This window comes from Oncorhynchus gorbuscha, linkage group LG08 (genome assembly GCF_021184085.1).
Source record: "Oncorhynchus gorbuscha isolate QuinsamMale2020 ecotype Even-year linkage group LG08, OgorEven_v1.0, whole genome shotgun sequence".
NCBI lineage: Eukaryota > Metazoa > Chordata > Actinopteri > Salmoniformes > Salmonidae > Oncorhynchus > Oncorhynchus gorbuscha.
The window spans coordinates 32918118-32944188 of NC_060180.1; the positions used below are offsets into that span (position 1 = coordinate 32918118).

Consider the following 26071-nt stretch of genomic DNA (forward strand, 5'->3'; position numbering starts at 1 on the left):
AAGGTTTAAGAGCGCCGATTTATTATAGAAAAAAATTACATCAGCATTTTATTTCATTATTTTTGGGAAAGGCTTTATTTCATATGGTGTTGCCAAAGCTGCAGCTGTTTGGCTATTACACACACACACACACACACACACACACACACACACACACACACACACACACACACACACACACACACACACACACACACACACACACACACACACACACACACACACACACACACACACACACACACACACACACACACACACACACACACACACAACTAATTTCAGGGTGGGTTTTTTTACAATTCACTGAACACCCCTTATCTAATATCTACAGTAGTATTCGATAGCCACCTATCACTACCGTAGACACAATCTAAACATCATGTCTGAAATGATAGTTTAGTCGACTTCACACATGCTTTCACTGTCCTTCTCTGTCTGATTGTGCTTTGGTCAACAACTGTTCAATTCACTTATGTATACATACAGATAGATAAACATAAAGATAACAAATAATCAAGTATAAGCACAAAATATGCCAAAGGATATCACAAAACAGTAAACACAAGAACACCATGGAATAAACACGTTGGTCATCTTGGCAGTGAAGGCATTTGGCTCATTGAGTTTGGGTTACTAGATCCATCCACTAGCCAAAATTGACACTTCTCTTCAAAAACAGACCATCCAGCATAGCAATATATCTCTAATATTTATTTGACAGTTTCTAGTACTGGTTGAATATTTGGACATTGTTACGTGCAGAGAAGGGTGTGGGAAGGAATAAGAGCGAGGAAAGGGAAGGGATGGAGGGGGGTTACAGAAACACAGTATTTTAGGTAGTGAAATATATAAAAGGGGAAAGAGGAACAACACAAGAATGGGACGTTTAGATAAATAAAAGTGGGGCTTTGGTCTCGTTATAACAGCTCAGATAAACACATTTTTAGAAACAATTGTTTAAGGCTGTTTGGAAATGGCCTTAAAAGACTACTGTCAGCACATGGGTACGTCTTACTACCCTGATCACTTTGGCACAAGCAAATGTGCTGAATATGCATATCAGAGCCATAGGAAGAGGGAAACATCATAGAAAGAAGTAGAACACTATGGGCCAGTTACCAGGACACAGATAAAGCTAATGGTGTTGGACTAATAAGCACATTCAATGGAGAATCTCCATTTAATTGTGTCCCTCTTTTTTTAGATTTAGTCTAGTCTTATTAATTTTGACAAAAATATTACGTGTTAGTAAAAAAAATGTTTAATAATGATTTAATCTAGTTATTGTCAAAATGAAGAAAACAATGGGCCATTTTAGTCAACTAAATGCTCTTTCATTTTATTCACATAATGTATATTGCATAGATATCACACACACACACACACACACACACACACACACACACACACACACACACACACACACACACACACACACACACACACACACACACACACACACACACACACACACACACACACACACACACACACACACACACACACACACACACACACACACACACACACACCAAAGTCCCAGTGCTCGAGTCACTGGGTGCACATTAACTCTATTTACCGAGTCAGATATAGGTGTAGTGGCAAGAAGAATTTAGTCAATACATTTTTTGCAATCCCTTTCTTCCTTTCTTTCTGTGCCACCAAATGTTTGCATATACAGTGGGCTACTGGTAATACCAGAGCCACGTTCAGTAGCAAAATGTATGTTTGTTCTACATAGCATATTTCTATGTGAACATTCCAAAAAGTTGCATACTGCTGAACGGGCCCCAGTTTGTTAGCTATAGCTGGCTATTGAGGTAACATGACTGAACAAGGTGTAGTCTAAACGAATGGTTAACGGTCTGGTCTGCAAGTAGCCTACTTTTAGCACGGCCCACAATATTCTTTATGAATATAAAATGCAGCCCGCCAATGCACAATAAAAAGAAACAACATAGAGCCGAGTCATATCTTTTGAACAGTAAGGCCTAGCATCAAGTGTTTTCTCTGAGGAAAAGAGGGAGACTTGGCTACAGAACCTGCCTATGAAAGGCAAGTGGGGAAGGTGGGAGGGTTGCACGAAGACTACAAATTCAAAAAACAGCCTACTTTTCTCTACTCAAGGAAGAGAAGAACATAGCTAGACTGTAGTTGTACTATTAAACTCAATGCTGCTATTGTTTTACATTTTGTAAAGCAGCTTGTGTTTCTTAACCAGGCAAAGGGTAGCTGACTAGAATGCTAGTGGTGACTGGTTAGCCACGGGAAATTAAGAAGAGTTGCCTGCGCAATGTCGGGAAATTAAGAAGAGTTGCCTGCGCAATGCCTGTCCACACTCATCGCTTGCTCCCCCCCAGCTCACCAGCTGATGGAGGCTGTGTGTGCCGGGTGTGGTGCATCCTTCCTACTGCTGAAAATAACTACATCTGTCCTGCTAATATTAATTATGCTTATCACTGAAAAGTGCTAGATTTGTTCAAAAACTATTGTCCTGTCCACTAAAGAGTCAGATTTGAATCACAGAGATAGATAGATGTTGTCATGTCTCATTTTAGTCAACTGAAATGAAAAATCACTTTCGTTCAGTTCGTTTTTTCTAGGTCTGTCTAGTCAGTCTCGTCAATTGCCACTGGAAAATAGGTTGGTGGAAAACAAATGTCTAAACCAAAGTTTACACTGTTTTCTGTCTAGATTGATGCTTAATCTGTGTCCGGGGAATGGGCCCTATATGGGGGAAATCTCTTTGTGGAAAATGGTGAGGGAAATGGTGAGGAGCATGTCATCAAGAGTCCACGGGAGTTGCTTTGTATCCTCTACAGCCCACCCTGCACCCACACTCCCCCCATCCTCCTCAGTACAGTCCTGGGACATCAGATCAGGAGCACCTGCTGGTCCTTGAGCTGTCGTCAGTGGTCAGACGGTGCGTCACATACATAGCGGGCCCCCACTGCAACACAAGTGTCGAGAACAAACCCCCCCCCCTCTTTGGCCTCCTCCAGTTGTTGTTGCAGGTGGAACATTTATTTTAGAAGAAACTGTCCCCTCCTTCCCTCTCCCATCCATCCAGGATGCGGTACACAGAGAGAGAGCTCTCCCACAGGGGAGGTTGTGAGACAGGCTTCAGGGTGACATGGCAGAGTGACGATGAATAACTAACCACAAGATGTTTCTGGGTTAGGGAGCCATTGACTGCTTCTCCCTACACTTGCAGGAAATCAGGAGACTCTAGGATGGGATCTAGAAAACACACACGCATGCAGTGAGCTCCAAAAGTATTGGGACAAGTGACAAATGTTTGGTTCTTTTGGCTCTCTAATCCAGCACTTTGGATTTGAAATGATACATTGACTATGAGGTTAAAGTACAGACTGACCGCTTTAATTTGAGGGCATTTTCACCCATAGTGGGTGAACCATTTAGAAATTACAACACTTTTTGTACACAGTCCACCATTTTAGGGGACCAAAACTATTGGGACAAATTGACTTGTGTAAGTAGTCAAACATTTAGTATTCCTAGCACGCAATGAATTCATCTAGCTTGTGACTCTACAAACTTGTTGGGTGCATTTGGTGTTTGTTTTGGTTGAGTTTTAGATTATTTCGTGCCCAATAGAAATGAATGGTGAATAATGTAATGTCATTTTGGAGTCACTTGTATTCTAAATAAGAATATAATATTTCTAAACATGTCTACATTAATGTGGATGCTACCATGCTTACGTATAGTCCTGCATGAATGGATAATGATGAGTGTTACAAGTTACAGGTGTACAAATATCATACCCCCAAAACATGCTAACCTCTCACCATTACAATAACATGGAAGGTTAGCATTTTTGGGTGTAGTATGATACACTACATGACCAAAAGTATGTGGACACCTGCTCGTCAAACATCTATTTCCAAAATCATGGGCATTAATATGGAGTTGGTCCCCCCTTTGCTGCTATAAAGCCTACACTTTCCTGGGAAAGCATTCCACTAGATGGTTGGAACATTGTTGTGGGGATTTGCTTCCATTCATCTACAAGAGCCTTAGTAAGGTCGGGCACTGATGTTGGGCGACTAGGCCTGGCTTGATGTAATCATTGCGTGCTAGGACTATGGCATCAAATTCTAAACGTTTGACTACTTTAATATACATAATTGAATTTGTCCCAATACTTTTTGGTCCCCTAAAATTGGGGGACTATGTACAAAAAGTGCTGTAATTTCTAAACAGTTATATGGATGAAAATACACTCACATTAAAGCTGTCAGTCTGCACTTTAACCTTAGTCATTGTATCATTTCAAATTCAAAGTGCTAGAGTACAGAGCCAAAATAACAACAAAAATGTGTCACTGTCCCAATACTTTTGGAGCTCACTGTACACACACACCAAGAGAGGGAAGTTAGTTACTGCATCAGATACTGTAAGTTGGTCTGTTGTAATATTGGTTTGCTTAGGGAACATTTGTGACTGATGAGGATACTAAATCTTTGTACATAAGTGTTTCAATACTTTCTCAATACTTTGCCAACACAGTCCCCCCAAAATAGATAAAGACTACTGCACATTCTGTACAAGACACAAGCAATTCTACAGACAGTCTGCATTTCATAGAATAGGATGAATAAGATGTGTCAGTCAAAAGCAGAACCAGAAAGAGGTTCTAGACCAGTGTTGTGAAACTCTGAAAAAGAAAGCGGAAACTATTGATGCTAATATTCCACTGAGTTGAAGGTCATCGTGGGCTATTATTTTTAAGCAGAAAACATGAAGTGAGCCTGTGTATGTATGCGTTAGAGAATCAGCTGTGGAACAATACTTTATATCTAAGACAGGCCCTCTCTCCTCTCTGTTCCACCAAGACTTGGTTACCAGGAAACCGGGCAATCCAGCTCGGAATGCCGTGAATGTCTGTACAGGTTTCCCAGGAATAAAGGGCATGATTGAACTTGCCTGGCTCAATTGAACCAGAAGAATAGTTGCAAAACTGTTAATGCTGCTCATCTGGGACTCCAAGTAGGCTATAGCAAATACTTCAAATATTTGAAAGATTTTGAATAGTATTTTAACCCAGGTCTGGACATTAAGAGGGTCAGAGGGGGAGGAGTCAGAGGAGGTAAATGTGGTGGTACAGCCATGCTCTATGGGGAGTGGGAATGGGGAGTGAAGCTGGATTCGACTTTTTGTGCATACCAGTTTCCTTAGTCACGTCACACTAAAGCCAGCCATGTGTGTGTGTGTGTGTGTGTGTGTGTGTGTGTGTGTGTGTGTGTGTGTGTGTGTGTGTGTGTGTGTGTGTGTGTGTGTGTGTGTGTGTGTGTGTGTGTGTGTGTGTGTGTGTGTATTTTAGCCAAGACTGCCTTCATAAACTGGATTTTTCATGCTCTGTGCTGTGACAGGCGTGTAAAGCAATGGTAAGCTTATATTACGTCAGACTTTGGTTGCGTTTGTGTGGAAATTAAAATGACAGCGGTTAACTCTTGTGCAATATCAATACTTGGCTGTAGCTTCTCGGTGTCAACAGCTATGTGTATGTACTTGCATGCGTGTGGAAGGTGACCATTTGTGTATTTACATTTTTTTTCTCGCTTTTGGTGCAATTTTCACAAGTATGTGGTAAACTCTTGTTTCAAAACTCTAAGCATAACACACAAAATCATACAGTCACTTTTTCACCAAAGTTAATAAGTGTTCCATCTAGAAATACATGTTTCACATTGCAATACATCTTCATCTAAAGTAAGTGTCTTTCACAAGGCAATGCTCACATTACTTTAGATATCATCCACAGGGATGCTGCTTGATGTTGACGCCAATGCTTTACACCGTTGTATCAAGTTGGCTGGATGTCCTTTGGGTGGTGGACCATTGTTGATACACACAGGAAACTGTTGAGTGTGAAAAAATCAGCGGTGTTGCAGTTCTTGACACAAATCGTTGCACCTGGCACCTACTACCATATCCTGTTCAAAGGCACAAAAATCTTTTGTCTTACCAATTCGCCCTCTGAATGGCACACATACACAATCCATGTCTCAATTTTCTCAAGGATTAAATATATTGACAAGATCAGAGATGCACGGTATATAACGAATCAAAGTGTATTGGTTGTGTACATAGATTAGCAGATGTTACAGCAGGTGCAGCAAAATGCTTGTGTTTCTAGCTCCTCGAGTGCAGTAATACAATATCAATACAAATAATCAAGAAACTCCAAAACATTCCCTATACAGTAAACACGGGGGGGGGGGGTGGACCATTGGCCAATACAGTACTGTAATATGGTCGTATATTTTTCCATTTAAGTAGCAGACAATTTTATCCAAAGTGACAACAGTCCACACTAGTGTGTGACCCCAGTGGGAATTAAACCCAAAACTCCAGTGTTGCTAATGACACGTTCTTGTGAACTGAGCCGCGTACATGACCACTACAATACATAAGTACAATTACAATACAGGAAGAAAATGTATGATTGCCATCCACGTGAGCGTACCACCCTCCTTCAGGCCATGGATAAAGTATGCAATGATTTCAATACAGACCTACAGTACCAGTCAAAAGTTTGTACACACCTATTGATTCCATTCTATATTTGTACTGTTTTCTACATTGTTGAATAATAGTGAAGACTATCAAAACTATGAAATAACACATATGGAATCATGTAGTAACCCAAAAAGTGTTAAACAAATCAAATTATATTTTAGATTCTTCAAAGTAGCCACCCTTTGCCTTGATGACAGCTTTGCACACTCTTGGCATTCTCTCAACCAGCTCACCTGGGATGCTTTTCCATAAGTCTTGAAGGAATTCCCACATGCTGAGCAGTTGTTGGCTGCTTTTTTTTATTATTCTACAATGTAGAAAATAGTACAAATAAAGAAAAATCCCTGAATGAGTAGGTGTGTCCAAACTTTTGACTGGTACTGTATGTCATGCTTGGATTTTCCATGCCAAAAGGTGTTTCGCCAGGTGCATGAACAATGTGGATATATCCCTATATGGCCAAATGCTCAAGACAGGCTTGATGCAAACTAGTAGTGCCTGCTAAACAGTTTCTTTCATTCTTTCATTTGAAAGATGTCTTCAATGATGACACATGGGATAGAAATTATCGAAAAGATGTTCAGTCAAATTTATGGGTAAAGCAAGTGTATTGCCTAATGTGAATACAGGGTAAACATTGTAATTTACAGAACTGTAGCATACTACATTCAAACATCAATTTTGAAGCATGTATCTTAATTTCTTCGTTATTGGATTAATTTATTGTTAAAATAACACAATTGAGAAGCTAACATGATGTTGTGTTTTGTTGATTAAACCAATTGACTCATTATATTTCACAGTAATATTGTATTTTGGATCAAAGGTTGTGTTGAAAGAAGTCTACAAACAAAATGAATGCACTGTACAACAAATATTTTTGAACGCAAGACTGGCTGCGTTACACGTGTTGCTTGTGAAAATAGTACCAAAGTGTGTGTCTGCATGTGTGTGTGCATGAGAATTCATGCATCCTTGCGTGTATGTGTGTTATATCCTGTGTGTATGTGTGTGCATGTCTGTGTGTTATATCCTGCGTCTTACCCTGTTCTGGGAAGAAGACAACTCCGTGTGCGGGAGGAGATAGGGGGGTGCCAGGGTCGGACAGAAGCAGGTGTCGGCCTGTCTCTGAGGACTGCCTGGTCATGATTTGAGACACAGTCCTGGTCCTAGCCTGGCCCGGGGGTGAGACCCCCAGAAATACTGGGTTCACATGGCCCGCAGCCTCACTGAGGAGAGACACACACAAGGGAGGAAAGAAACTATCAGATAGATGTATACAGAAAACATATACAGTATTGTATAGTACACAACTGCTATCCGATACATACAGTATTATATTAAGTGTAAACTCCCTCTGTGCAGTGCACTTCATCAGTCCCAATTCAAGTACATTATTTTTACATTCCTCCAGTTGTATGAGTCGGTGAGTGCACATTTACAAGTTCTCAAGACATTGCATACTTATATCAAGAGTTGACTGTACATGAATACATACATATTGTACATAACAGTGTGATTACCACTTTGTATCTGTGTTATCAACAGCGTTATGGAAGTATGTATGTGGTTAGTGTTAGCCTAATGTCAGAGGGAAGCCATAGCTGGTGTCTGGGCTGTGCGAAACTCAACTCACCTGTCCATTCTCACCAGCTCGTGTGCACCTGGGAGGGGGAAAGGGAAATGGCCCATTATCAGACAACAAAGCAGTGTGCTAAATCTTTGCATGTTTATTCCCTAACGTCATACTTGCTAGTGTAGAGGAAATGAGTTTAAGCACAAAGTGTAGAGCTGAAACTGTGTGCGTGTTGCACGCGTGCATGTATGTCTTTGTTACTCACGTTGGCTGGACTGGGCAGATTGTCTTTGCTTGTACACTAACACCAGGATGATGGGCAAAGAGAGAATAGCCATGATGCAAGCAGCTGTGGCCAGGCCTGCAGTCACTGACCCTGAGGATACCGTAAATAGAACAGGGGCAAAATTAACCTCAAAGAGCATTTTACTTAGCCTGATGGAACCAGCCTGATCACCGTGTCCACCATTCTATTTCCATTCTATATCAGTCTAAACTTCTTCCTCATTGAAACAGTTTGAGCCTGTAATGAGAGGCATTATTTAAAACTAACTGATCTGTGGTTGGATCTCTTTCAACCAACCAGAGGACAGCCTAATTCAACGCACATGTCGGATTTTGTCCTAAACCCACCCATTGTTTCTGAGAGGATGCTGATTGGCCCCTTTATACCAAACACCCATCTTTAGTCCGCAAAAACACTACAGTGAATACTACAGTAAAGTCAGCAAAAACATTACAGTGACAACTAGTATTTATACCAACTCATTGGCCTTGTGGTTAGTGTCTGCGCTGAGAATGGAAGGTTGTGAGTCCAATCCCTGGCCGAGTCATACCAAATACTATAAAAATGGGACCTGATGCATCTCTGCTTGGCACTCAGCGTTAAGGAAATGGATTGGGGGTAAGGCCACACTAGCGTCCTGTCCAGTGGATGTACTTGTCCATCAAGCTGCCTCGCGCTACAGAAACAGTAGATGGGCTCCTGCCTTTTGAGCCATTCTGTCCTGCACAAGTTACTTAATTACTTATTTACACACTGTATAGCATTTTTTCGTATGGGCAGGTGACTCCAATAATCAACTAATCATGACTTTCAGTTTAGAATGCAATTAGTGTATTCAGCTTTGCTTGCTAGGGGTGAGGAAAAAGTGTGACACCACTCCGGCACCCAAGGACTGGAGTTGCCCACACCTGTGCTGGAGGCAGGTACAATTATCCATGTGAATAAAGTATACCTTCTGCTGGCTTGATGTCCAATAGAGTGCATTTCGCATCGTCTCTTTTCCCTACAGAGAGATGAGGAGACATACAAGACAGTTTAGCATTTTAAATGTCATGATAAGAATTGACTCATAGTTGCACCGTGCACACACACACAAATATTAAACAATTGACAGACGTGAATTCAAACACACACAAAAACTCAAAACACACATTTTCGCTCTCACTCTTTCTTTCACACACACACACACACACACACACACACACACACACACACACACACACACACACACACACACACACACACACACACACACACACACACACACACACACACACACACACACACACACACACACACACACACATGGCCTTACGAGGTGTGATAGTGAGAAAGACGTGGCTATGCGTCCTCTGCACCACCTTGCCATTGTTAATATCCAAGGAGAGGCAGCAGTAACGCCCTTGGTCAGAATTGTTGACAAGCTGTAGTTGCACCCAGAAAGACTCTTCGCTTGCCCCGTACTTTACCCCCCAAGGAAGCGCCGCACTGGAATGGTTGCCCCGGTGATTGTGGTCGCGGGGGTGCACCTTGTCATGGCAATGCTCAGCTGAGTGGGGGGTGAAAAGCCAGCTTTGATGCAGGTGGTCCGAGGGGTGCAGCTTGGCACCTCTCTGGGCACAGAGCAGGGTGACGTTGGCACCCACCTCGCACATGTAGGAAAGGTGGGGGGAGTTGACAGTCAGGCGGGTGTGAGGATGGGCCACGTCTCCATTGGCTGCAGAGGAGACAGAGTGGACACTTATTGGTGGGAGCACTTGTCAACTGACAAATTAGGCACTAGTTGGCTAAGTAAAGAACCGGGGTGTATTCATTAGTGAAAGATGAAAACATTTTGCAACTAAAGTTGTATTTTTCCTTTATTTCACTAGGCAAGTCAGTTAAGAACAAATTCTTATTTTCAATGACAGCCTAGGAACAGTGGGTTAACTGCCTGTTCAGAGGCAGAACAACAGATTTGTACCTTGTCAGCTCGGGGGTTTGAACTTGCAACCTTCCGGTTACTAGTCCAACGCTCTAACCACTAGGCTACGCTGCCGCCCCAAATGTTTTACATTGGACTATTTCAGGTACGTTTCTCCCTGTTTCGTTCCATTTGGTAAGGGTAGTCACATCATCATAGAAGTTGTTTCAGGAAGAAACAGTGCCTTCAGAAAGTATCCTTGACTTTTTCCACATTTTGTTACATTTACAGCTTTATTTCCTCAGCAATTTACACACAATACCCCACAAAGCTAAAACAGATTTTTGCACCAAAAAATATATAATTCAAACTGAAATACCTTATTTACATAAGTATTCAGACCCCTTGCTGTGAGACTCAAAATTCAGCTCAGGTGCATCCTGTTTCCATTGGTCATCCTTTAGATGTTTCTACAACTTGATTGGAGTCTACCTGTGGTAAATTCAATTGATTGGACATGGTTTGGAAAGGCACAGACCTGTCTATATAAGGTCTCAGTTGACAATGCATGTCAGAGCAAAAACCAAGCCATGAGATCGAAAGAATTGTCCGTAGACCTCCGAGACAGAATTGTGTCAAGGCACAGATCTGGGGAAGGGTACCCAAACATTTCTGCCGCATTGAAGGTACCCAAGAAAACAGTGCCATTCTTAAAAATAAGAAGTTTGGAACCACCAAGACTCTTCCTAAAGCTGGCTGCCTGGCCAAACATTGCAATCAGGGAAGAAGGGCCTTGGTCAGGAAGGTGACTAAAAACCTGATGGTCACTCCGACAGAGCTCTAGAGTTCCTCTGTGAAGATGGGAGAACCTTCCAGCAACCATCTCTGCAGCACATCAATCAGGTCTTTATGGTAGTGGCCAGACAGAAGCCACTCCTCAGTAAAAGGCACATGACAGCCCGCTTGGAGTTTGACAAAAGGCGCCTAATGACTATCAGACCATGAGAAACAAGATTCTCTGGTCTAATGAAACCAATATTGAACTATTTGGCCAGAATGACAAGTGTCACGCCTGCAGGAAACCTGGCACCATCCCGATGGTGAAGCATGGTGGTGGCAGCATCATGCTGTGTGGATGTTTTGCAGCGGCAGGTACTGGGAGACTAGTCAGGATCAAGGCAAAGATGAACAGAGCAAAGTACAGAGAGATCCTTGATGAAAACCTGCTCCAGAGCACTAAGGACCTCAGACTGGGGCAAAGGTTCACCTTCAAACAGGACAACGACGCACATAACTAAGACAACGTAGGAGTGGTACAGGACTCTGAATGTCTTTGAGTGGCCCAGCCAGAGCCTGGACTTGAACCTGATCGAACATTGCTGGAATGACCTGAAAATAGCTCAGTAGCAGCACTCCCCATCCAACCTGACAGAGCTTGAGATGATCTGCAGTGAAAAATCAGAGAAACTCCCCAAATACAGGTGTGCCAAGCTTGTAGCATCATACCCAAGAAAACTCTAGGCTGTAATCGCTACCAAAGGTCCTTCAACAAAGTACTGAGTAAAGCGTCTGAATACTTATGTAAATGTGATATTTCAGTAGTTTCTTTTTAAATGCTTTGTCATTATGGGTATTGTGTTTAGATTTATGAGTGGAAAAAAACTATTTAATCCATTTTAGAATAAGGCTGTAACCTAAGAAAATGTGGAAAAGTCAAGGGATCTGAATACCTTCCGAATGCACTGTACAAAGTACTATAGTTAAAAGTACAAAAACAACCCCTTAAACTGCGCACTGAGGCTTGTTATGATACATTCTGCTTTTGCATATTATAGGTCAGCTTGTTTCATTTCCTCTATTCTGGGTATTCGTTTGCTAGTTAGAAAGTACAGACAGAGATTGTTCTAGTCTGCTGTCTATACAAATTTTCTCCAGATAGTTAATAGTTGTTAGATGAGAGAGACACATGTGCATGTGGGAGAGAAAGAGGAAAGATAGTTGAGAGAGAGAGAGGGAGAGAGAGAGAGAGGCATGCCAATTGTGAGAGTGTCTGTTGAGCTTTTGCATATTTCAGTTGGACACAGTTCCAATGTACAGTACCTGTCAAAAGTTTGGACACACCTATTCATTCCATTTTTTTGTTTTTACTATTTTATACATTGTAGAATAATAGTGAAGACATCTAACGAAAAAAAGTGTTAAACAAATCAAAATATATTTTATATTTAAGATTCTTCAAAGTAGCCACCCTTTGCCTTGATGACAGCTTTGCAAACTCTTGGCATTCTCCAGATGGAAGCCACACCTCAGTAAAAGGCACATGACAGCCCGCTTGGAATTTGCCAACAGGCACCTAAAGACAACCAGACCATGAGAAACAAGATATACACACACTTCAAAAATCCGTGTCGATGAAGAGGAGGAGACATGGATTGTGTATGTGTTCCATTCAGAGGGTGAATATGGGCAAGACAAAAGATGTAAGTGTCTTTGAACAGTGTATGGTAGTAGGTACCATGGGGCACCAGTTTGAGTGTGTCAAGAACTGCAATGCTGCTAGGTTTCACACTCAACAATTTCCCATGTATCATGAATGGTCCACCACCCAAAAGACATCCAGCCAACTTGACACAACTGTGGCAAGCACTGGAATCAACATGGGCCAGCATCCCTGTGGAACGTATTCAATATTTGGAATTTGTTCCTAATGCTTTGTATACTCATTGTATTTCCACACTGAGTTGGAATTATGAGAATTCCCATTTAGTGTAAGAGCTGTTTGAAAAGGCTTTATGAAATTTCAGCCTGTTTTGGTGGGAGGGAGTTTTGGCCTTCCATGGTGACATGTAAATATTCAAATCATAGTGTAAAAGCAGGTAAGCTGGATCTACTGTTTCTGGCCATTTTTTGGTGTTTTGTGTGAGAGGATCTAGCATAAAACATCAATCCTGTTTTAACAATTAAAATACATTTGTGAAGCTTGCATTCAATTGTCACTTCCTGTTGGACACAACAAGCTTCCTTTCCCCATGTTATACAAGGGGATTTAGGGCTGATTTAACATGAATTCGTTAGCCCTGTTATTTTATTTGGCACTTAATATAATATATGTTTTATTCAACCACTTGATAAGGGAAAATGTTTTGTTACCAGAATGTTCAAATTAGATGAAATCAAATGTTTTTTATGGGACTAAGTTACACTTCTCAAAAAAGCACCAAATTGGTTAAACGACCTGCTTGTCAATGATTTTAGAAGGAGGCATAATGATGATTTAATTGATTTCACTTTCCATATCTGTCTAGACTTGTAAGATATCTAGACACAAAGTGTGCCTGACTACCTCCAGAGGTGGTCCGGAAGATCTGATCCCAATGCATCTTCGTCTACACCATGGTTCCCAAACTCGGTCCTGGGTCCCTTCCCGGGTAAACGTTTTGGTTTTTGCTTTAGCACTACACAGCTGATTCAAATAACCAACTCATCATCAAACTTAGATTATTTGAATCAGCTGTGTTGTGCTAGGGCAAAAAACTAATTGTGCACCCAGGGGGCCCCAGGAACGAGTTTGAGAAACCTCGGTCTACACCTGTCTGTGGGCACAATCAGAATGTGGACAAGATCAGAAGAAAGGAGGCATGTTAGAACCAGGTATAAAACAGGGCTATAGTCACAGCTAGTCAGTGTTGTGTCCTTGGGCCTGTTAAAGAAGTGACTGAGTAGGAGTGGCGGTCCCAAGGTCTAGGTGGTGGCAGGCTGAAGGTCACTGTCGCTCTGCTCTGACTAAATATTGTTAGAGGGTTTAAACACTATTTTATGCTTGGATGTTTGTTTTAGCCTGCCCGGAGTGTCAGGTGGGCAAGGTTTGCACTGTCTGGACTTTTCTATTGGTTCCATTGCAACAGGCAGGCTAAATCAAGAAAAGCTAGTATTTGGAACCCAGGTCTGGTCTTGTCTGTCCCGGACAGTGGGTCCAAGTTACAGGTCAGAAATGTAGGCTTCTAGGCCCATTAAACCATCCTCAAGTAGATTTCCTAAACAGACATACGCACAGGTCAATTTGTTCTCAGTAAGGAATAAACCCAGGCCTGGCCCATTTAGGCCCTAATGTCAAAGTAACCCAGGAAAGTGTCTCTAATCATAGTAACCATCTCATGATTTGCCTCTGGAGATAGGATGGGATCAATGAACAAGCAGATGGTTGTCTGAGAAACAGGAGGTTAACAGCTATCTTCATGAAAGTAGTGTAGGTGACACTCACAATGTCATCACCATCATCATTGATCATCTGTGACTAAAGCCTTGAACAGACCACCGAGACTGGACGCAGTACTTAGCACCTCTGCCCAGAATGTCGACATTCAAGATTTTTTGTGTGTTCATATTGCACAGAATTTGGTGGTCAGTCTAGTAACAATACTTCAGACCAGAACGACTGGTAGCATGTCTTTCTTATTAAGCCTACTGTCTTCTTCAAGTTTAGCTGGAATTTAGGCCAAAAGGATTTGAGAAATTTGATTGATTGACGATAGCGCTAACATCCTGACCACACTGCCCGCGTTGCATGCGAGTGTTGCAAAATAAATGTACTCGTGCACGTTATTCAATAATTTCACACAAACTGCTCACATGTTCCACCTCTCCCATCTCCTCACTGGTCTTAGGACCATATACTCACGTGCATGATTGAAATATAAACTGAGGTCCACACTCCAGTCCAGTTGGTGGTGGTAATGCACCTTAAAGTTGGTTGCCAACCGTCATATAAAGTCCACAGAAAAAGAAGACTGAAGGAGAGATTACAAGAAACTAACTAGGTTTACCTTTTTATCTGTGGAATAATTGTCGGAGTAGAGAACACACAAATTTGGTTGACTCAAAATGGGTCAGAATTCTACAAAAGATCCAGAAAAAAGGATGTTGTGCATTTCATGTAAAATAACCATCTAATGTTTATATCCCAGGACAAATTAGCTAGCAACAGCGAGCTAGCTAGCTAAATGTCCATGAATGTTCTAGGTTAACATATTTAGTTCAGAGGACATTTTGATAATTCAACCTGTGTGTCCTGATCGCGTCTGGTGTGATAGACATGCGCGCGATGGCGTTTGCCAGATCAAGTCAGCATGTAAGACATTGGCCTACATCTCGTCTTGCGCTACGCAGAATATTAGATCTCAGCAACGACTGGAGAAGTGTTTAAGATCACAACTTCCTTATGATATAGAGTGCATTTGAAAAGTACTCAGACCCTTTGACTTTTTCCAAATGTTGTTACGGTACAGCCTTATTCTAAAATGGATCAAATTAATCAATGTCCTCAGCAATCTACACACAATACCCCCTAATGACAAAGTAAAAGCAGGTTTTTAGAAATGTATTAAAAACAAAAACAGACCCTTTGCTATGAGACCTGAAATTGAGCTCAGGTGCACACTGTCTCCAATGTTTATCCTTGAGATGTTTCTACATTTTGATTGGACATGATTTGGAAAGGCACACCTATTTAAGGTCACACAGTTGACAGTCCATGTCAGAGCAAAAATCAAGCCATGAGGTTGAAGGAATTGTACGTAGAGCTCAGAGACAGGATTGTGTCCAGGCACAGATCTGGGGAAGGGTAACAAAACAATTATGCAGCATTGATGGCCCCCAAGAACGCAGTGGCCTACATCCTTCTTAAATGGAAGAAGTTTGGAACCACCAAGAGTCTTCCTGGACTGGGCCGTCCCGGCCAAACTGAGCAATCGGGGGAGAAGGGTCTTGGTCAGGGAGGTCTCCAAGGACCCAATGGTCACTCTGACAGAGCTGTAGAGTTCCTCTGTGAAGATGGGGGAACCTTCCAGGAGGACAACCATCTCTGCAGCACTCCACTAATCAGGCCTTTATGGTAGATTGGCCAGACGGAAGCCACTCCTCAGTAAAATACACATGACAACCCACCTTAAGGCACCTTAAGACTCTCAGACCATGAGAAACAAGATTCTCTGGTCTGATGAAACCAATATTTAACTATTTGGCCTGAATGTCAAGCATCACGTCTGGAGGAAACCTGGCACCATCCTTACGGTGAAGCATGGTGGTGGCAGCATCATGCTGTGGGGATGTTTTGCAGCGGCAGGGACTGGGAGACTAGTCACGATCGAGGCAAAGATAAACAGAACAAATTACAGAGAGATCCTTGATGAAAACCTGCTCCAGAGCACTCAGGACCTCACCTCGCTAAGGTTCATCTTCCAACAGGACAACGACCCTAAGCACACAGCCAAGACAACGCAGGAGTGGCTTCGGGACAAGTCTTTGAATGTCCTTGAGTGACCCAGACAGAGCCCAGTCTTGAACTCGTTCGAACATCTCTGGAGAGATCTGAAAATATATGTGCAGTTTAGCATCTGCTTCATTTGATCACTTTTTTATAGACCGAGTCACTGGGGCTTCCTGCTTAAATTTTTGCTTGTGAGCAGGAATCAAGAGGAGACAATTGTGGTCAGATTTACCAATGAAGGGCGAGGGAGAGCTTTGTATGCGTCTCTGTGTGTGGAGTACAGGTGATCTAGAATTGTTTTCTCCCTGGTTGCGTATGTAACATGTTGATAGAAAGGTAAAACGGATTTAAGTTTCCCTGCATTAAAATCCCCAGCCAATAGGAGCGCCGCCACTGGGTGAGCGGTTTCCTGTTTGCTTATTTCCTTATACAGCTGACTGAGTGCAGTCTTTAGTGGCAGCATCCATCTGTGTTGGTAAATAAACAGCCACGAAAAGTATGGATGAAAACTCTCTTGGCAAATAGTGTGGTCTACAGTTTATTATAAGATACTCTACTTCAGGCGAGCAAAATCTAGAGACTTCCTTAGATTTTGGGCACCAGCTGTTGTTTACAAATATGCATAGACCCCCCCCCCCCTCATCTTACCTGTGTGCTGTTCTATCTAGCCAATGCAGCGTATATCCCGCTAGCTGCATATCCATGTCATCATTCAGCCACAATTCCGTGAAACATAAGATGTTACAGTTTCAGATGTCCCGTTGGTAGGATATTCGTGATCGTACCTCATCTAATTTATTGTCCAATGATTGCACATTGGCAAGCAATATTGACGGTAACGGCAGCTTTCTCACAGTCCGTCTGCGGATCCTTATGAGGCACCCCGCTCTGTGTCCTCTGTACCTACGTCCGTTTCTCTTGCCAATGACGGGGATGTTGGCCTTGTCGGGTGTTCGAAGTACATCCTGTGCGTCCTGCTTGTTGAAGAAAAAATCTTTGTCTAATTTGAGGCGGGTGATCGTTGTCCTGATATCCAGAAGCTCTTTTTTTCCGTAAAATACGGTGGCAGAAATATTATGTACAAAATAAGTTACAAATAACGCCAAAAAACCCTACATAATAGTACAATTGGTTAGGCACCCATGAAAACTGATGCCATTTCTTCCAGCGCCATTTTAATACAAACTTGTAGCGTCATACCCAAGAAGAATTGAGGCTGTCATCACGACCAAAGGTACTTCAACAAAGTACTGAATAAAGGGACTGAATACTTGTACATTTGATATCAGTTTTTTATTTTTATTCTTAAAAACTGTTTTTGCTTTGTCATTGAGGTTTGTGTGTAGGTTGATGAGAAAAAACTATTTAATCAGTTTTAGAATAAGGCTGTAATGTAACAAAATGTGGAAAAAGTCAAGGGGTCCTGAATACTGTCCGAAGGCACTGTATATATTTTTATAAGCATAATGTGCTGACAGTTATCACAGGTGAAGTGGTCTAATGGTCTAATGCTGTTATGATCTAATGTTGTTACGATCTAATGTTGTTATGATCTAATTGTCTAATGTTGTTATGATCTAATGGTCTAATGTTGTTATGGTCTAATGTTGTTATGGTCTAATGTTGTTATGGTCTAATGGTCTAATGTTGTTATGATCTAATGTTGTTATGATCTAATGGTCTAATGCTGTTATGGTCTAATGGTCTAATGTTGTTATGGTCTAATGTTGTTATGGTCTAATGGTCTAATGTTGTTATCGTAGAATGTATGCACACATGACTGTAAGTCGCTTTGGATAAAAGCGTCTGCTAAATGGCATATATTATTATTATTATTATTAAGTGAGACGATACAGATGACGTTGCTCATGATGTGCGCCCCTCAAATTATACAAATGTAACAGTCTGAGCGCACCAGTTTTGAAACAACGATACAGATGTAACCATGTGCCATCCATGTAAATTGAAGGAAAATATAAAAACAACATGCAACGATTTTACTGAGTTACAGTCAATTGAAATACATTCATTAGGCCCTGATCTATGGATTTCACATGACTAGGCAGGGGCGCAGCCATGGGTTGGCCTGGGAGGACATAGGCCAGAAATACTCCTCAACACTCCATATTTCCCTACCTCCCCCCTTATTATTGATATGCCACACCTGCCAGGTGGATGTATTATCTTGGCAAAGGATAAATGATAACTAACAGTGATGTAAACACATTTGTGCACAAAATGTGAGAGAAATAAGTTCTTTGTGTATATTGGAACATTTGTGTGATCTTTTATTTCAGTTAATGAAACATGGGACCAACACTTTACATGATGCGTTTATATTTTTGTTCAGTGTATTATCTGAACGGTACTGGTGCGCCCAACTCAAAAATCTATGTGCATTCCACACACATCTCAGGTTTATAAGTGAGTGTTCCAAAACATCTAAAAGATTAGAAAAAGTTTTGCGGCACACTTGAGAGTTCCTCAAGGCACACCAATATGCTGCAGCACACCAGTTGACAACCACTGCAGTAGAGGGTTGTGGTCAAGGGAGTGGGTTGGGTTCTGTGTCCTTAGTTTACAGCCTTTGGCTCAGTCAGTTCAAGACAATGCTGTAGAGGCACAATGCTGTAGGCTTTTAAACATCCGTTAAAACAGACTCTCAAAGCAGTGTGAATGTTTATTTTCTTCTGTGCTTCCTATTTCTGTGTGTGTGTGTGTGTGTGTGTGTGTGTGTGTGTGTGTGTGTGTGTGTGTGTGTGTGTGTGTGTGTGTGTGTGTGTGTGTGTGTGTGTGTGTGTGTGTGTGTGTGTGTGTGTGTGATCTGCAGGGTCACACAGCTTTAACATCTGCAGTTTTGGGGCGGCTACATATGCAAAGTGGAGACTGGAGAGCTTGCCTCAGTTGGCTTTACCAAAGGCTTTTATGTCTTAGTAAATAGTGTATAATTAAGCAATAAGGCCCGGGGGGGGGGGTATATGGCCAATATACCATGGCCAAGGGCTGTTCATATATGCACAACGCAATGCAGAGTGTATGGATATAGCCCTTAGCCGTGTTATAATGGCAATAACTGGAGCAGTAAAAAATAAATGTTTTGTCATACGATCTGATATTACACGGCTTTCAGCCAATCAGCCTTCAGGGCTCGATCCTCTCAGTTTATAATATCCCTTTGGTTGGTTTATCACTTGAGTTGATCTAAAATAGCAAATATCTGTGCAATCACAGGTCAAATCGTCTAGTGATAACCTGTGAGGTCTAAATCGGAGCCCTTATCCAATTGAAGTGAGTTAACGGGCTCAGCAGCTGCTTTTCATGCCTTGTCCAGATGGACTGGGGAGTGGTGCAGGGGGTTAAACAAACTCTTAAGCAGTGCCAGATGTTGTCTCATGCACCGTTTACATCTTGACACATTTCATTACGCCATACATCATATTCATGCAAAATATGACCTTTTCATTCAAGATAGGAGAAACATTTAGCTTACTTACTTTTTCCTTAACTTGTTTCGATAGCTTGACTTCCTAGAAAGTTATCTTACAGAACTGCTATCTATCTATACTGTAGCTAGCGACCTCCACCTAATGAGTATCATCAAAAACAAACAAAAAAAATGCAACAAAGCACCTACACTTTGCAAAAAAGCCCTCACTCTGTCACGTTGGATTTATTAACAACAAAAAGGTAAGACGTGTTTTTATGTATTGTGCCGCTCTGCACACACAAACTTGTTAGCTAACGTTAGCTCAGAGGACATTCAAAGTTCTTCCATGGAAGTCGCTCCGACTAGGTATAATTCTGTAGACCTTATTCAGATAATGCATGTCATAACAAGTTACCCAGCACTTCAAACCTCCTCCTCAACCCTCTCTCCCCAGTCCCACCTGTAAAATTTCAGTCGCATCTTGTGCCATAGGCAACACTTTTCTGTCCATGACGCATGTAAACAACTAACTTTCCTGCTCTTTCTGCACTGATTGGTGAAGTAATTTAATGAGCTAAATGTAAAAAACTTGATTCACAGGTTAAAAAGTAACAGAAAATAATTATATAAACCGGCCCTTTTTTTTTGTTTCGAAGCGGTTCAGAACATTATTTTGCTGGTCGGAAGTGTTGAGCGGAACGAAAAAATAGTGGTTCTGTTCAGAACTAAATGATTGGCTAAAGAAATTTGGGTCCAACCATGACAATAAACTTTAAACGGGAGGCAACAGTCATAAAGTAGAATTGTCTTAACAGCCAATGTGTATTTTTTTTTCTCAATACTATTAAAATATCACAAATTTATAGGAAGTGTCGTCCGGGTTAGGGAAGGGTTTGACCGGCCGGGATTACCTTGTCCCATTGCGCTCTAGTGACTCCTTGTGGCGTGCCAGGTGTCTGCAACTTACCCCGATCAGCATCTGGGCAATGTTTCCTCCGATACATTGGTGTGGCTGGCTTCCAGGTTAAGAGCGCAGTACAAGTACATTCAATTCAAAAAATGCTTTCAATTGTTCCAGACTTTGGGGCATCTTCAGTCCAGCTTGAGTCCATTGAAGAACAGTAAGTGACCAAACCACAGAAGATGAAAATGTGGTTTTGGATAATGGCTTTATGGGTTAGCAACATGTAACAATTACCCATTCCAATAAGTACTATTTTAATAGTAATATTAAATAATACACATTGGCTGATAATCCAATTATATTATGACTGTAGCCTCCCATTTAAGTGTATTGTTTATGAAGACAATGAGTAGGTGAAGGTTGCTAGCTACAGTGGGATCAACAACCTAGCCTAGCTTCTAGCTAGCTGCTCTGCGAGTTAGCTTGTTTTGCTATAAAGTAACTAAACAAACATGTTTTATTATCACCTAAAATAATCTAGTTCTCCTGTCTTGAATGAAAAGGCCATATTTTTAAATCTCCCAAAATAAATTTGATTGTTTGACAAGAGACAGGCTCCCCTCAATACTGCGTTACAAACACTACACTTGTCCGTTCATTAGCAGGGCAATGCCGCGTTCAAAACAACTGGGAACTCTGAAATATCTGACTTCAAAACATTACATTTACATTACATTTAAGTCATTTAGCAGACGCTCTTATCCAGAGCGACAACTGGTAACTCTGAATAAAAAGGGGCTCAGACTGGGAAAAATATTTTTAACACGGAATTCCAAGTCGGGAACTGGGGCCTCTTTCTAGAGCTCCAACTGTACGACCCGAAGATCACTGACGCCATGATTTGACTTCGTTTTTTCCAAGTTCCCACGTATCTTATTACGACATAATAAAATACGTCATGACGTGTACGGGGCATGAGGCTTCATTTGTAAGTCGCTCTGGATAAGAGCGTCTGCTAAATGACTTAAATGTAAATGTAACTCAAAACAAACGCGTTTGGTAGGCTAAAACTTTTGTGTAATGTTTCCAACACCACACCTACAAGACACTGTCAACAAAATCCCATCCCACAACAATTTTGACATAGGCATATCTTGATTTAGGCTAAGTTAGCCTAGGGTGATGGCATTTTGTCATTGCCACTACCTGGAGGAAAACTTTATTTTGGTCAAAACTGGAAAAAAAATATTAACTAGGCAAGGCAGTTAAGAACAAACTCGTATTTACAATGACGGCCTAGGAACATTGGGTTAACTGTTCAGGGGCAGACGACAGATTTGTACCTTTTCAGCTCGGGGATTCGATCTATCAACTTTTCAGTTACTTGCCCAACGTTCTAATCACAAGGCTACCTGCCGCCACAGTTAAACAGCAGATGCTTCATATCTCACAGAAGATGGAAAATGACTGCATGGCGGCAAACGCTCGGATCATGAGATGGATATCGCGCATTTATGCACAAAGGTAGCGAATGTTGAGAGTAGGCCTATTGTAGCCTAGAAACGTAAATAACGATAACTGGTAAATTACATTATCAATTCCTACATTCGATTAGAGATTGGAAAGTGAATGACAATCTCACTTGTCCCATAGCACATAATGCAAAACATCAGCAGTAGACCAAGGCCTAATGGATAGCCTATGACATTTCTGCCACAGTAAACCTATTTCAGATTGGAACTACCATATTTTGTTGAGTGTTGCCATGTTCGCGGTTTTCCGGCAAAATTGGTGTACTTTGAAAACCATGTCGCTGGTGAAAATGTATTTGTAGCGGGTTGCAGGTTTTGAGGCTAGTTCTAAATTGCACCGCGACCGCCATAATATTTCTCTTAAAAATATATTTCATTGTGTGTGACCTGCTGCTGACTGTCAGGCAGTGTGGCAGGCTGTTGCTGAGTGAGTTGTGGGGAGAGCAGTTGATAGAGCAGTACAGCTATTGAGTCATGTGAGCGAGAGGCGAGAGCAGCACGAAAGCACTGATAACATTTTACCAGTTGTAGGTAGGTTATTGTCATTTTGGAGACACCTATTTGCAACCCATTTTACATAAAACATACGCTAGAATTGATGCACATCAATAAATAATGGAAACAATACACTAGAGGAGGTGGTATAAATTCGACTGCTTAAGAATATGGTATCAAGTGAAGTGCTTGCTGCCCGAGTGGAAATTTGAAATGCATGTTATGGAACTCCCTTCCGTGGTTCTTTTTATGGGGTTAAAGTCCTCAATGAAACGGACATTAGCCTAAATGTGAAGAATGATACGTTTGCCTCTGTTGGCTATCAAGTAGCCTATAATGTATATGCCATTCTAGGTTACCATTTGATACAATAAATATGTTGAAATCACTGGAGTCATTGCAAATCCATTTGTGCCACCTGTGTAGCCTACCTGGAGCTGGCAAACCAATTTAATAAATAGCCTATAACTTGAGTTTATTGTTGTTGTAGCCTTGTGCGATTATTAATGGACATGTTTAGTTAATTCGATTGGAAATGATCTAAACTCTATTGCAATTGCCATTCAGTTGTTAGAACGCATACGATTGACGTAACAGTGGTCAGATTAGGCTACAGGAAAAACAAATTTAAAATAAATAAACATTGGCTGTTGTTGATGAACATATTCAGGTCATATACATATTCTTAATATTTAATTCAGTGATTGAAATTATGACCCCAACATATTCCAGCAGGATTTTAGGAAGCACAAGCAGTTCTTACCTCTTAATCTGCCTCGCTATTCATGTTGAATTAATCTGTCTGTTAATTTGAATTAAGCAAGCTGCTAAATCTACTACCTCATTCCCATATTGTTATTTTTGCTCCTTTGCACCCCAGTATCTCTACTTGCACATTCACCTTCTGCACATCTATCACTCCAGTGTTTAATTGCTGAACTGTAATTTTTTTCGCCACTATGGCCTATTCATTACCATACCTCCTTAATCTTACTACATGTGCACACACTGTATATAGACTTTCCTATTGTGTTATTGACTGTACGTTTGTTTATCCCATGTGTAACTGTGTTGTTTGTGTCGCACTGCTTTGTTTTATCTTCGCCAGGTCTCAGTTGTAAATGAGAATTTGTTCTCAACTGGCCTACCTGGTTTAATAAAATAAAATAAAAATATATTAAAAAATCGTTCAATTTACATCTTGTCTAGGCTAATGTAGACTATTTAACATGAGATGTAGGCCTATCACGGTCTATAGGCTACCTGCCTTTATCTAAACAAATCATGGCAAAATTGAATTTACAATCATCCCAGATTTTAGTCTGTAGCCTATGCCTATTGAAATGTGTCAATCTTGCAAATGGGCCATTTGTAGTCTGAACATTTGGCACATAATAACAGCAGAAATAATGCCTAACATTAGTTTTTTATGTTCATCCAAGTTTTTCTTTTCAGAGATTTCAAGATCTTCTGTCCAAATTTCAGCACTCAAACTCTCCTTTCAGATATATCTATAGTTATGAACATGCACAAAGGGGATTTATTTACAATTATAAACCTGGTTCAAGCCCTGAATGCTGATTGGCTGAAAGATGTTTTTTTACTGCTGTAATTACGATGGTAACCAGTTTCTAATATCATTCAGGCATCCCCTAGGTTTGCGGTATATGGACAATATAACACAGCTAACGGCTGTATCCAGGCACTCCGCATTGCATCATGCATAAGAACAGCCGTTAGCCGTGGTATATTGGCCATATACCATACCCCCTTGTACAAATAATCTGGCAAGTTTAATAAAGACAAATTATATTTTCTCTTGACACATATTGAAATTCATTTATTAGGTCATGTCATAGCTTGCAATCATTTGTTAATTGTTAGACACTACAGCACTGTTGGAGCTGGGAACTAAAAGCATTTCGCTACATCCGCAATAACGTGCTAAAAATGTGTATGTGACAAATAACATTTGATATGATTCATTATTTTGAGGAAACCTGAATTTTGCTTCTAATATCTTTGCAAGTTACTATGATATTCCTTCTTAATTGGCTCGATAACTCTATGGAAAAACATTTTATTGTATAAATATGGCTTTTGGCAGTGTTTGACTGGTCATTGGGTTAGACATTTTAGCTTGACCTGGCAACCCTGTCGGTTTTGCCTGAAAACATTTAATATTTACAAAATCTTGTAAAAGTTAAAGGAAGAGAGTATGCTATTTAGTTTCAACGACACAGGGTAGCAACAAGCTCACACACCCAGGGTGTGAGCAACAAGCTCACAGGAGAGATTGGATTGCTTTGCTTACCTCCAACCACGGTCGCCAGGTGAAAATAGAGCAGAAACCTCAGCAGCAAATGGATCCGTAAAGTTTCTCTGCTGTATAATTCCCACGTCATTATTGTCTTCTGTCGCCTATGTAGCCTATTTTTTAATATTGATCTTCCTTCAAACATATTTTTTTTGCCCTGCTGATACGTTAATTATTTTAACTGCGTTGGAATAACAATCTTTGACACGTGACACTCTATGCTACAATGTCACGAGTAAAAGTAAGTTACAAGTAGTCCTACCAAATTTTTGTGACTTGATGTCTTGCAGGAGGATATACTGTTGGCAAAATAATGCACTCCAACTAAAACCGCACATGCGCGCTCGCTCCTCCACCAACCTTCTCTCTCTGTCTCGCTCCTCCCCCTACCCACACTCTTTTAGCTGTTGAATGTTCCTCCATTCCAAAAACAACTGCATAAGTGTATTTTGACACCTAATTGTAATTACAGTAGATGGTTTGACTGATTTTATCTATATATAGATATACAGTGGGGCAAAAAAGTATTTCGTCAGCCACGAATTGTGCAAGTTCTCCCACTTAAAAAGATGAGAGAGGCCTGTAATTTTCTTCGTAGGTACACTTCAACTATGAAAGACAAAATGAGAAAAAAAATCCAGAAAATCACATTGTAGGATTTTTAATGAATCTCAATACTTTGTTATATGCCCTTTGTTGGCAATGACAGAGGTCAAACTTTTTCTGTAGGTCTTCACAAGGTTTTCACACACTGTTGCTGATATTTTGGCCCATTCCTCCATGCAGATCTCCTCTAGAGCAGTGATGTTTTGGGGCT

The 26071-nt window shown here is 41.0% G+C and overlaps 2 protein-coding genes across 2 annotated transcripts in view; one reads left to right on the forward strand and one right to left on the reverse strand.

Moving 5' to 3' along the window:
- Window positions 1-25572, reverse strand: vsir (V-set immunoregulatory receptor). Its single transcript, XM_046359177.1, has 7 exons — window positions 25252-25572; window positions 9727-10128; window positions 9364-9414; window positions 8391-8501; window positions 8186-8213; window positions 7594-7778; window positions 1-3243 (listed from the first exon to the last, which is right to left on the reverse strand). The coding sequence occupies exons 1-7, from the start codon at window positions 25397-25399 to the stop codon at window positions 3206-3208; spliced, it is 963 nt and encodes a 320-aa protein (XP_046215133.1). The 5' UTR covers window positions 25400-25572; the 3' UTR covers window positions 1-3205.
- The window catches only part of LOC124041504 (cadherin-23-like), a 640482-nt gene that overhangs the window by 512914 nt on the left and 101497 nt on the right, over window positions 1-26071 (forward strand).